This window comes from Amblyraja radiata, chromosome 15 (genome assembly GCF_010909765.2).
Source record: "Amblyraja radiata isolate CabotCenter1 chromosome 15, sAmbRad1.1.pri, whole genome shotgun sequence".
NCBI lineage: Eukaryota > Metazoa > Chordata > Chondrichthyes > Rajiformes > Rajidae > Amblyraja > Amblyraja radiata.
In genome coordinates this window covers 13,439,959-13,454,079 of record NC_045970.1, presented here as the reverse complement: position 1 = coordinate 13,454,079, position 14,121 = coordinate 13,439,959, and the positions used below count along the sequence as shown (strand labels likewise).

Here is a 14,121-nt window from a genome sequence, read left to right as displayed (position 1 = left end):
GCGATGTCATGAATCTGCATCTATCCACATTCCTCAGTAAATGTTATAGTGTTTTGAACAAGTATTAATGACGCCGTGTTCAAAAGGGAACTGCAGATGCTGGAATATCGAAGGTACACAAAATTGCTGGGGAAACTCAGCGGGTGCAGCAGCATCTATGGAGCGAAGGAAATAGGCGACGTTTCGGGCCGAACCCCTTCTTCAGACTCATTTAATGACGCCGTGTTTCTTTGAATAAAATTCACGCGGCGTCATTAATACTTGTTTAAAACACAATTACATTACTGAGGAATGTAGATCGATGACACGTTGAGAATTTCATTTAACTCACCATCATGAGTGAGGGCCCCGGACCGCGAGAAGGGGCTTCTTCCTGGTGTGCAGGTTAGTCATTCACCTACCGACCCACGTTGTGTCTCTCTGTCTTTTGCTCACTCCCTCCCTCCCTCTTTCTCTCGCGCTCTCTCTCCCGCTCCCCGTCTCGTCTCTCTCTAGCTCTCCTACTCCCTCTCTATCACCCTGTCCCCTCAGCATTCCCGGAATCATTGATGTTTAGCGGTAGACAAAAATGCTGGAGAAACTCAGCTGGTGAGGCATTCGCCTGGCCCGCTGAGTTCCTCCAGCACTCTGTGTTTTTTGTTTGGCTCTGAAGTTGAAGGTGGCTCAGCGGGACGGGCAGCGGCTCTGGGGAGAGGGTTGTGTTTCTGGTCGAGACCCTTCTTCAGACAATCACAAGTACTCTCACCGACGCGAGTTCAGTTCGGTCTGAAGAAGGGTCTTCTCTCCAGAGTTGCTGCGCTGCCTGTCTGCTGAGTTACTCCAGCTTTATGTCTATCTTCAATTTCAGAGAAATACAATTTCTCACGGGGGGCTTATAACGTCTCTAAACCCTCTGGGACCCTCTGAACACCTCTAAACCCCCTCTAGCCACCCTATTTCCCTCTAAACAATTGTAAACACACCTGAACCCATCTGAAGCCCTCTAAACATCTCTAAACCGTTTAAACCCCCTAATGCCGGCCATGCACGCACACACACAGACGCATACACACAAACACACACACTCAGTCACACAGACACAGAGACACAATCGCATACACTCATAAACACACACACACACACACACACACACACACACACACACACACACACACACACACATTCAATCTTTCAAAGTGCCGCTCATTTTATTAGATGTGTGACACTTTCATATAGTTTTTCAAAATTTTAGTATATCAAGCATTTAATGTTTTTTTTGGTTAAAGACGAGCATACTACACGAAATATAAACATACATAAATGTTTACTTTTCTAGAGTAGGGGCCCCGCCATCAATTTTCTAATTGGGCCCCGCAATTACTAGCACCGGCCCTGCATACCAGGATGCAATGTGTCAGGACACTCTCTATGGAGCAAAAGTAGAATGACACTAGCAGCTGTTGTAGCAAGTTGACTTTCCTGAGTGATCTTAGGAAGTGAAGCCGTTGTTGTGCCTTCTTTACCAGGGAGTGCGTGTTAGTTGACCACCTGAGATCTGCTGACATGTGGGTGACCGGGAACCTGAAACTGGAGACTCTGTCCACTCTTTCTCTGTTTATGTGCAGTGGGGGATGGTCATCCTGCTTCTTCCAGAAGTCAATGATGAGCTCTTTTGTTTTTTTTTGTACTGAGTGCTAAGTTGTTCTCTGGGCACCAGCCAAGATGACCATGGTATAATTTCATGGATGAAAGTTATTCTCTGTCACTGTTAATTGAGTCAACTCAATAGGAATGAGAACAGAGCCATCTTTTGGTAGATAGAAACCATGACTACACATGAATGCAAGTAAAATAATAGAGGAATACATCAATACAGAAATATTTATATATAAGCCGATTGCAGTACTTTCTTGAATTACCACATGGATAAAATTTAATATACTGCTTTCCCCAATATTGCTTTTTATAGAACAATCAGTGTTCCCAGATGATGATTATATTTAATTAGTTTTTTAAATTTCAATATATTTTCAGAAATACTTTATTTATTCTTTGTCCTAACTGGATTAGAAATCGAATAAAAGTATAAATAACACAATTTCTTAAATTTGGCTATAGATTTAAGAACTCCATGTGTCATTATCTCAGAAGTACCATTTCCACAACCACCCTAATCTATATATAACTAAAAGTCTTCATCTTGTTTGTGCCCACGATTTGACTCTGTCTGTGTCAATCTGGTTCTTCCAAACGCGAGGCCAAAGCCTTCCCATTTTCACACATCCTACTCACATTTTTCCCGTGGTAGCGATTAACATCTTCCCTTCGCATTTCCACCTATATTTCTGGTTATTAACGATTCAAGTTTAAAAAAAAAGGAAAAAGCACTTCTCACACACAGCCACAGTGCCACAATGACATCACAATGTGGCGTTGCCAACGGTAACCGCAGCTTCTCCCAGCAGCCTTTTTTCCAGGAGGTTCCACTGATGATGTCACACTGCAACGCACAATGTACCAATCACAATGGGCTCTCAAGCTGCCGAGTGCCACGGTGACATCACAATGGGACATTGAGGTTGCTGCCCTGCACCAATGTCTGACGGGGCTGCTCCTCAATTTCTGGTTGCATTTTAGTCCCACGATCCAGGTGTTTGGATACAAGGCAGGGAGTGGGGAGGGCCAATCGGGGAGGGGGGGGGGGGGGGGAGATCTCCCTGTCAATTTGCTCCTGGGCGTGGCCAAGATGCCCATTCTCGGGTCCAGGCAGCGGGCGGTCGATAGTCACACCAGAGTCGGCTGCCTGCCCCTCTTCCAGGCCTACGTCCGAGCTCGCGTGTACCTGTACGCGGTGTCCACGGGGACGCTGGAGGCCATCCGTCAACACTGGCAACAAAGGGGGGGGGGGGGGGAGGGATTAAAATGCAGGTTTGTATTGCTTGTCTGAGAGGGATTTCCTCGGGCTGCTAACTGATGAAGAAAAATCAATCGGACTTCCGTTCCCGGTTTATTTTTAAAAAATCGCTGGACAATTTAATCACTGGATTAAAGTAAAAAGCGACTTCTAATGCTCTCAACACCTTCAACGTCACGGATCGCAATATCAGGATAAAACAAAAGGTAAGTCGTTTATTTCTCATATAATCTTGCTTCTTGAGGTGGCTTTGGCCTAATCTTATGATGCGAAAATGTTATTTAGCCCCTATACGAATTGGCCGTGTCTTGCCTGCTGATATGGTCTTAAAATTTACGGCAATGGCAACGTTCCAATTGATCACATTCCAGAAACACCCACACTCAAGATGATTAAAATCCTCTTTTTTTTGAACAATTATGTCATAAGAGCGTCTAAATTGTCTATAATTGATGATATTGTCTATCCTTGATCAATATTTTTATACTAAATATCCACAACAGTTTTAGTCACATGTATTGTGCAAAAAATAATAATTCTGATTATATTGAGAGTGGATGTTTCTGGATTAATTTATGGGAAATAAACATTAAATTCCTTCCATTTGGCATATGTTCATGACAGTGAGCTTTAAAAATCATGTTATATTTTGAATTCTTGTGTGAATGGGATCAGTTTGTTATTTGTTATTTGGATACTTAGGCTATTTTAAAAAATGTAGCCTTTTCTTAAGAAATGGATCTCGTAATTGAATTTAGATGAATTTAATTGATTAGATGAATTGAATTGATTTGATGAAATATGAATATGAATTTTTTTGTTGGGTATTTACTATTTGTTTTAGTGTTTAACTTTATCATTTCTACCTTTTTTCTAAAACTGCAAATAATAACTTGTTTTTGTTAATGCTGTTCAGCGTTTTTTTACCCTTTACATTTAAACAGATGTCTCCGAAGAAGAAATGCAAAATTGTTAATCCAAATGCCAGCAAAAGAGACTGATTTGGACTGCATTCGCAGAGTTTATCCGAATTTGGACTACTCCAAATGTGATGATCTACAGGACATTCTTAATGAGAAAGTAGTGGGCAGAAAGGCATGTCATGCATGGTTTGAAGAGCAAAAACCTGTAGTTTATAATGCCAAAATTGAAAAGTTGAGGAAAAACAAGGTGTACAGAGTTGCTTATTGGTTACAATCTGAGGAGTATGATGATGCTACAGAATATGATATGCCAATGTACCAGCTAGCAACTGATCTTCTCCATAAAGACTTGGTCTATTGCTAGAAATTGTAACATCTATATTACTAAAACTCTGATCTTGACCGCATTTGGCCCACTGTGCTGCGATTTCCGACAGAACGCCATTACCTACGGCCGTCATTTTTGGCCACCTCGCTCAGAATCTCCCTCCGCCTTCCGGGTGCGGAGGATTTTTCCCGTCGATACAAAATGAGAGAGATATTAATGTTTTTACAAAATTCCCCATTCTCTCTGCTGCCCCTGCTGGAGGGAGGGGGAAGGGCTATAAAACCAGGAAGTGGTATGCCTTACTCAGTCTCTGCAAGATGGAAGAAGACAAAGGGTCACGTCTCTCTGAGCTCTGAATAATACTGAACAAATGTCTACTCAACTGTGGTTTGAAAATGAAAATGAAAATATGGTTTGTTTGAAGTAAAAAGGCACTGCCACTTTTAAAGTGGTATGAAACTGCACTTGAATTTGGTGGCCTTGGATCCAGCTTGAAGTGGTATGAAACTGCACTTGAATTTGGTGGCCTTGCATCCAGCTTGAAGTGGTATGAAACTGCACTTGAATTTGGTGGCCTTGCACCCTGCTTGAAGTGATATGAAACTGCACTTGAATTCGATGGCCTTGCACCCTGCTTGAAGTGGTAGGAAACTGCACTTGAATCGGTGGCCTTGCACCCTGCTTGAAGTGGTAGGAAAATGCACTTGAATTTGGTGGCCTTGCACCCTGCTTGAAATGGTAGGAAAATGGATTTGAATTTGGTGGCCTTGCATCCTGCTTGAAATGGAATTTCAAGGAATAGCCATGAGTCAACTGCCAGCCCACCAGCTGTGAGTGAGCTGCCAGCAGATCAGGCTTGAGGGACTGAGCTGCCACCCCAAGAACCCATACCAGCGCTCCAGAAAGCCCCCCCGCTGGCCACCAATATTGGAATTGGTGGAGAGGTGGAATATTGCATCGGGGGATCAGCCCTCCGGTGTGAACATGGGACCCAACGGGTCCCACTAAGTCTAGTATACAATAATATTAAAGTTCTGATCTTGAGAATATCACATTTTTGAATTTTTAAGGCAGTCTGGGTGTTTATTACTATTTCCTATTTCATGTTCTACAATAACATTCTACAATACATAGATTAGCATGGGGCCCCTATGCTCGTGGGGCCCCGGGCCCATGCATAAAGACGGCCCTGGCTGCTGCACTCCATGGGCTGCACTACATCGCGACGGGTGAGGAGGAGCCGGACGCGGCACCCTCGACTCGAGTCCCCTCGTCCCGTATGGGACAAACCAATTTACCCCAAAATACGGCATGTCCCAGCTAATACAGGACAGATGGCAACCCTACCATTGACTCTCTCGTCTACATATATACATGTGTGTGTGTGTGCGTGTATATATATATATATATGTATACACCTGTATATATATATATATATATATATACAGATTCTGTTGTGCTGCTGCAAGTGAGAATGCCATTGCTCTACTTGGGGCATATGACAATAAAACGCTCTTCACTGCTAACTCTCTCATCTATATTTATATATATATATATTTCTACATGTAGCGATGTTACAATACTTACCTTCAGCGGCACTGCAGTTCTGCCACTGGCCGTGTGCGCGATCTTGGCGCCTTTGAGGGGGGGGGGGGGATGCCGGATTAAAATGCCGTTTTCTCCTGCCTGTCGGTCGAACTTCCTCAGGCTGTTAAGCTGCTGCAGAAAAATCGTTCCAACTTCCGTTCTCTGAAGTTTAAAAAAAAAAATTGCGGGACAATAAGAGTAACATAAAAAGCTACTTCTAATGCCGTCAACGCCTACAACGGGACGAATCACACGTAGGGGTCAAAACAAAATGTAAGTCGTCTATTTTACATATAAACTTGCTTCTTAGGATAACTTTAATCAAAATTTCCTTGGCAATAATGTGATTTTGGCCCCATATGAACCAACAGTGTTTTTCCTGCCGATATGGGGTTCAAATTCACCGCAAATGCAACGTTGCAATTGATCACGTGCCACAAAAACCCACTCGCAAGACGATTAAAATGGCCATTAATTTACGGGAATTAAACATTAAATTCCTTCCATTTGGCCTATAAATTCATGACAATTATTTAAAAATCATGTTATATTGTGAATTCTTGTGTGAATGTCATTTAGACACTTAGGCTATTTAAAAATGTTAACATTTTCTTAAGAAATGGATAGGTTTAGATCTAGTAATTGAATTTTGTAATTAGCTACAATTAGGTTAATTAATTATATGCTTTAATTTCAGGTCATCCAAGGAAGATTGTTTCATATTTGTTTCAGAATGCTTCAATCAATAATAACTGAAAATTTCATTCACTTCTCTTAAGAACGTTATGGGCTTTTGACTGTCCTCGATCACAGCTTTTGAGTTAAGTCAATGGAAAAGCAATAGGGAACAAGATGCTCAATTCAGAGTATGAAAATGGCCATAACATTTTTCAAATACTGAAGATATGAAAGTGAATTAGGTGTCAAATTAAACTTCTTTTTATGCTTTATCTGATGGGATAAATTGCAGACTTGATTTTTAAAATCTCAAAATTTTGTAACATTGCTAATACATGTGTGTGTAATACATATCCTGTTGTGCTGCTGCAAGTGAGAATGTCATTGTTCGACAATATGACAATAAACCATTTTGGACTATCTCGTATATATAAATGTACGTGTACATATATATGTGTGTGGGTGTATACGTATTGTGTTGTGCTGCTGCAAGTGAGAATGTCATTCATACTCATTGTTCGACAATATGACAATAAACTATTCTGGACTATCTTGTATATATAAATGTAAGTGTACATATATATATGTGTGGGTGTATACGTATTGTGTTGTGCAGCTGCAAGTGAGAATGCCATTGTTCCACCCAGGACACAGGACAATAAGACATTCTTGCCTGGTGGTTCTTGATGGCGCGCCGTGTGAGGGGCGTCACAGGCCCGGTTGCCATGGAGACGCGGTGGTTTGGAGGCGGCCCGAGAGGCTGGAATGGCGGAGCGGCATGAGCGCTGGCCCAGCCCGGCGGGCAGCCACGGCGATGGCGATGGCGACGGCGATGGCGACGGCGACGGCGACAGCGACAGCGACTCGGTCGCTGAAATGATGGATCTCAGTGGTAGGGGACTGGTGCAGCTGCCCGAACACGTTCTCCAAATGCCCTGGTTGAAGGTAAGGCCGCGGAATCCGAGCCGGCGGCGGGGATAAAGCTGCAGAAACTTCATACCCGCTCCTTTGAAGCATCAACTTACCTTCTCTCCAGAGATGCTGCCTGACCCGCTGAGTTACTCCAACATGTTGTGTCTTATCACCGGTGTAAACCAGCATCTGCAGTTCCGTCCTGCAAACTTTTAATATTAGGCTTGTCAATGGATTTTTAGATAGAGGAACATTCAACTATAATAACATATGACCTGGAAAAACCTTGATCAGTATGGGTGTCAGGGGTTATGGAGAGAAGGCTGGAGACTGGGGTGGAGAGGGAAAAGATAGACCAGCCTTGATTGGAAGGCAGAGTGGACTTAATGGACCAAATGGCATAATTCTTCTCCTATCACTTATGAACATGAAAAAAAAACGCAAGTTTAGTCAATAATGTCACCGAGTTTTTTGGAATTAGAAGAAATCTGGTTCCTGATCCAAAGGTTGAAATGTCGATGTTTGTATCTTAACAAAAGTGTTGGAGTAACTTATCGGAAGAAGGGTCGCGAGCTGAATCATCGCCTATCTATTCGATCCACAGATGTTGCCTGACCTGCTGAGTTATTCCAGGTCTCGACCTGAAACGTCATCTATTCCTTTTCTCCAGAGATGCTACCTGACCAGCTGAATTACTCCAGCTTTTTGTGTCTACCTTCGGTTTAAACCAGCATCAGCAATTGCTTCATATACTTTGTATTCTACCCCAGATCCCAGCATTTGCAGTTCTCCTTGTATCCTAACCAGGATGGTTTCAACTGGTTGACACACGAGACTGCAGATGTTGAAATCTGGAGCAACAAACAATCTGCTGCAGGAACTCAGCAGATGGAGCAGAATCTGTGGTGGTGATGTGAGGAATTGGCAATGTATTTGGATTAAGAGCGGAGAGGGAAAATACATTTTCTTGAATAGTAACAGTGTCAAAGATTATGGGGAGAAGGCAGGTTAAGATGGAATGATAGATCAGCCTTGATTGAATGGTGGAGTAGACTTGATGGGCCGAATGGCTTAATTTTGCTCCTACGACGTACAAAATTCTAAAGAGAGCCAAATATCCTCCTGTTTTTCTTCACTTTTAGACCGGATGCAGCGTCTCGACCCAAAAGGTCAACAATTCCATCTGCCCCCCTCCCCCTCACTTCTCCCTCTGATGCTGCTCGACCATCTGAGATACTTCAGTGGATTCTATGTTGGTCTGATTTCAAATTGTTACTTCATATATTTGTTTCTCTACATGACAAAGGGAATAGTTGAAATCCCTGGTGCAAGAATGACTGTCATTTATGTGTTTAATTTTTGTTGCACTGAGCAATATGTTTTACACTTATTACTTTTTAAAGTGCAATATCTGATTGGTATTTCCTGCAAACTCATCTCCTGACTAAGATGAGTTCATTGTTACATTGTAGGTTGTTCTCAACTTTTTGCGACTGCATGTCAAATGAGGTTCATATACAAATAAAAATCCCTGATGATATTTGGAAGAAAGTTAACCCTGTTTGTCTTAGCCAATATTTCTATATTTTCTACCTTGCAACAGTGAATACATTTTGTAAGTATTTCACTGTTTGTAAAGAAAGTTAAGACAATTGACAATTGTGAAAGTGTCTGTACAAGTCTTTTTTTTCAAATATTTCTTGTCATGCATGGTAATGACTGGAATATTTTTTCCAATAGAATTTATATCTTGAAGGAAACGCCTTATCTGAACTTTCTGAGGACTTCTTTCATCGATTGCCAAATCTTATCTGGTTGGATCTACGAAACAACAAACTCACAAGTCTTCCTCTTTCGATTGGAGACCATAGGTTTGTTAGATAATTTTCTTATCTTTTGTATCTATGATAATGCTGGAGCAATGTCTTGCATTTAAGAAACTGAAAATATTTTGTCTGTTTACATTCTCCCAATTAAAAATTACCTTGAAATACTCCTGTGTACTATTAACATATTTACATCATATTGCAATGAGGAGATTTTTGTCTGTATTATTAGGGTAGTATTCTGGTGGAGAAAATTCAACAATTCCTTAGAGTCTAAATCTTTTGTCTGGAAACGGGGCATAATTAATAATTCCAGTTGCAAAACAAGATATATTTCTTAGAATTGGGAAATTTCCAGTAAAGGATTTGGTTGAGACAGGTAACAGGGGAGTTTTCAAAATTAAACCATATGAGAAGAGTAGGTATATGAAGATTTGAAGAAAGTGTGGGGAAAATGGGTGGAACAGCAAGAGAACCAAGAGGAATAAACTGAAGCATATACGTTAAATTGCCTGTTTATTAGCTGTAAATTCTTTGTAATTCTTCATAATACTTCCTCATATTTTTAATATGTTAATTTTATTGCCGTGAAGTGATCGCACACATGAAATGTTTACTTTACTCCAGCCTGAAATAAGATACAATCACACAATGCTTTCCGATCAGTACATATGGATTCTCATATCAATATGCTGAACTGATAATTTTTTTCTAATAACGTATTTAATCACTCGATTGTTCAAATTTGAAACTTCCTCCTCTCTAATTTAGGCCCTCTCTCTTGTTGGAGATGGTCATTGCCTGGCACAATTATGACTGGATGTCACTTGCCACTTATTAGCATGCCAAAATGATCTCAAGGTCCAGGCAATGTGTTCCAGACACTCAGCACAATACGTATAAAAAAAACTTGCCCAGCACATCTCCTTTAAACTTTCCCCCTCTCATCTTAACGCTGTGGACTCTAGTCTTTGAGATATGCACCCTGAGAAAAAGATTCTGACTTTCTACCCTCTTTATGCCACTCATACATTTATACATTTCCTTCCTGTTATGTGGTGACTAGAATTGCAAGCAATATTCCAAATGCAGCCTAACCAAAGTCCTATAAAGCTGCACCATGACTTCTTGGCTCATATACACAGTGTCCCAACCTATGAAGGCAACCATACCACGTCTTCTTTACCACTCTATCTACTTATGTTGCCACTTTTAGGGAGTTGAGCAGCTGTCCCACAAGGCAACATTTTTCGGTGACAGACGAAAAATAGGCTGTCTCCTCATGGTCGCGGCGTGAGGCGGGCTGACGCCAGTGTTGTGGTGAGCTGTCTCCGCAAGTGTTGTCACGTTTTTCTTGTCACCACTGGATTTTGAAATGTTCAAAACCTCGCTGCGACAGTGGGCTTGTCCTGCGTGTCAAGTGTAGGTGCTATCGTAGGTTGTCACCAAGATGACGCCAGGTGACGTTGGCTGTCGCCGGGTCATGACCTTGGTAAATACCATTGGCGACAACCTTGGCTACATTTAACATTTTCCTATTAGTTCTTCTTCATCGTAGTAGTATTCTATGACCCAGGTCCATTTTCCTTTAGGGCCAGATTCGTCTGCACCCGTTATCATTGGCAGTTGTTTCACAATATCTTTCACCAGGAGGGACTTAATACAGGGGAAAACACAGCACAACATTATTCCCACTGCAAGTAGTACGACCCCAATGGCCAGACCAATTTTGAATCAGCCATTCTCCCCAAACCCCCCAACATCCTCTCCAGCCACCCACACAATTGATGTCTTAATCCTGCGTTTCATTTAACCTTACTCCTTAGGTTTTTAACTTATCCATGGCTTTAGTGAAAGACCCCTCCGGGCTAGTATTATTACGGATAAAGGTACAACAGTGCTCCCCAAAAAGTACACAAACACCCCTTTATTCTGACCTTATTTACACCAATTTCATAGTCACTAATGTCTCCAAAAAAAACCTCACAATATCTTAACCATATAGCAATGACAGCAATGAAACAGGCCACCTTGGTCCTTCTAGTCCTTGCCGAACACTTACTCCCACCTAGTCCCATCTACCTGCACTCAGACCATAACCCTCCATTCCTTTCCTGTCCATATACCTATCCAATTTATTTTTAAATGATAAAATCGAACCTACCTTCACCACTTCCACTGGAAGCTCATTCCACACAGCTGCCACTCTCTCAGTAAAGAAGTTCCCCTTCATGTTACCCCTAAACATCTGTCCCTTAATTCTCAAATCATGTCCTCTTGTTTCAATCTTCCCTACTCTCAACGGAAAAACCTTATCTATGTCAACTCTGTCTATCCCTCTCATCATTTTAAAGACCTCTATCAATCCCCCTTAACCTTCTTCCTCGCCAAAGAATAAAGACCTAACTTGTTCAATCTTTCTCTGTATCTTAGTTGCTGAAACCCAGTCAACATTCTAGTTAATCTCCTCTGTACTCTCTCTATTTTGCTTACATTTTTCCTATAATTTGCCTACCAAAATTATACACCATACTCCACAATTGACCTCACCAATACTTTGCACAATTTTAACATTACAACCCAACTTCTATACACAATGCCCTGACTTATAAAGGCCAACACACCAAAATCTTTCTTTACCACCCTATCTACATGAGATTCCACCTTCAGGGAACTATGCATAGTTATTCCTAGATCCCTCTGTTCAACTTCATTCCTCAATTCTCAACCATTTACCATGTACGTCCAATTTTGATTTGTCCTTCCAAGATGTATCACCTCACACTTATCAACATTAAACCCATCTGTCATGTTTCAACCCACTCTTCCAAATGACCTAAATCTCTCTGTAGACTTTTAAAATCTACTTCATTATTCACAACACCACCTATCTTAGTATCATCTACATACTTATTAATCCATTTTACCACACCAACATCCAGATTATTGATTCACGTGACAAACAACAGTGGACCCAACACACATCCCTGAGGTACCCCTCTAGTCACTGACCTCCAACCTGACTAACATCCATCCACCATTACTCTCTGACATCTCCCATACAGCCACTTTTTAATCCATCTTGCTACTCCTTACTAAACCTTCTTAACCAACCTTATTTCCTTATTGAACCTTGTCAAAGGCCTTACTGAAGTTCATCTAGACAACATCCACCACTTTAGCCTCATCAATTTCCCTAATAACCTTTTCAGAAAATTCAAGATTAGTCAAACATGACCTAATCACAAATCCATGCTAATTCTTCCTAATCCTACCCTATTTATCCAAATTCTTATATATATTATCTTTAAGTATCCTTTCCATTATTTTGCCCACCACTGATGTCAAACAACGTTCTTGTTAAAACTCTACTCTTTTCTCATTTCTTTGTCCTCCTGTTCACTTACCTCAGGGCTATTATCTATTCGTACCTGCGGGACAGCCCTCATGTAATGATTGAAATGGTACCAGGAATAGGTCGGTGGTTTGGAAAACTCATACATACACCTTGTCTTCAGGTTTAAAGGGTCCTTCCTCCTGGTCCACCTCCAACAGCTTTTACTTTACCTGTTCATAAATAGACTTGTATATCATAATTAACTGTTGCATATACTTCTTAAATTCGATCTCTAATTGTTCCAAACTCAGTCCCTTGTAAGGACCTCTCCATTGTGCAACTTATGGGTCGGTCAATAAACATCTCATGTGGTGTTATGTGGGTTATTCGGTTAGTTTGCATGCAACATCTCTTCAGTGCCAATGGCAGGGCATCGATCCAATTCAACTTTGTAATTACACAAATCTTATTTATATTAACCTTCAATGTTCCATTTATTCTTTCCACCATGCCTGTGACTGCAGGTGTTACACACCCAAATCTGTGTTTTACTCTAAGGGCCTGTATCACCAACTTGACTACTCCCTAAATGAAAACAATCCGTTGTCAAAACTGATTTCTGTAGGTCTACCAAACCTCTTAATTACCTTATTCATCATAAATGACATGACAGTATTCATACCTTAATCTATTCAGACTTACCCTAGACATAACAACAGCTTATCATCTTCCAGATGCTGTTCTGGCTGCTTCGTCTGCACTTTAATTTACCTTCTTATGTGCTTGACATTTAATGACAGCTAGTGCCCCTGACTTCAATATTGCTCTTATCAGGTCTAACTTTACTGCTAACGTTTGGTCTCCGTTGCTTTTCTCAAAGCCTTTCTATTTCCCTACTGCTCTAAACATATCACAAACTCCATAATCATATGCTTAGTCAGTATAAACTTCATCTTTCTCACTTTCCCTCACGTCACATGCTTCTCTTAAAGCCTTAATTTCTGCCAACTGAGCTAAGCAAGGTTACAGGCTTTTAATTTAATTACCTTAAAGTCTAATTCATCCTTATACACCATTTCAAACCCTACATACTTGCTATTATGATCCCTTTTAACAACAAACATTCACAAACAAAACCTTTTTGTCTCCATCATTCAAAAGTTCTAATTGTGAAACATTATTTAGGCTTGTTTGTCCTTCTTCCTTCATTATCTTTCTTAATGACGTCACACTTTCAACATATTTTCCAATCTAGTCTGAACTATATCCTGCCTTTCCCAAGGTCATCATCCTCTGTCCTACATTCTGAAATATTTTTTTTTAGACTTACAATATCTCTCTCTCTCTCTTACATTGCTTCACACTGTGGAACAAACCAACAAATCATCCACATCATCAAATACTTTCTAAGGGTACACCTTCCAACTCTGCCTTTATCATCTAATTAAAACATGGGGCTAGTATTCAAAACCCTACCTCATCCTAGCCTTTCTTGACATCCTCCTTTAAATCCCTCCCTCCCTTGGGGACCCCAGTCCTGTTAGGGCTTATATCCAGATTAATTTCACTCCTGATAGGACTTTTTGAGGAAACGCTCCCCCAAAGACATTTATTATTGGCATGTAATTCTCTGGCCC

At 41.0% G+C, this 14,121-nt stretch overlaps 1 protein-coding gene across 1 annotated transcript in view; it reads left to right on the top strand.

Annotated features, from left to right (window-relative positions):
* Nucleotides 1-7,077: 7,077 nt before the first annotated feature.
* Nucleotides 7,078-14,121, top strand: part of lrrc27 (leucine rich repeat containing 27) — a 96,092-nt gene continuing 89,048 nt past the window's right edge. The window contains exons 1-2 of the mRNA XM_033034745.1: nucleotides 7,078-7,354; nucleotides 9,062-9,192. Coding sequence (XP_032890636.1) covers nucleotides 7,175-7,354; nucleotides 9,062-9,192 — 311 coding nt within the window. The 5' untranslated portion in view covers nucleotides 7,078-7,174. The remainder of the gene's footprint in view (nucleotides 7,355-9,061; nucleotides 9,193-14,121) is intronic.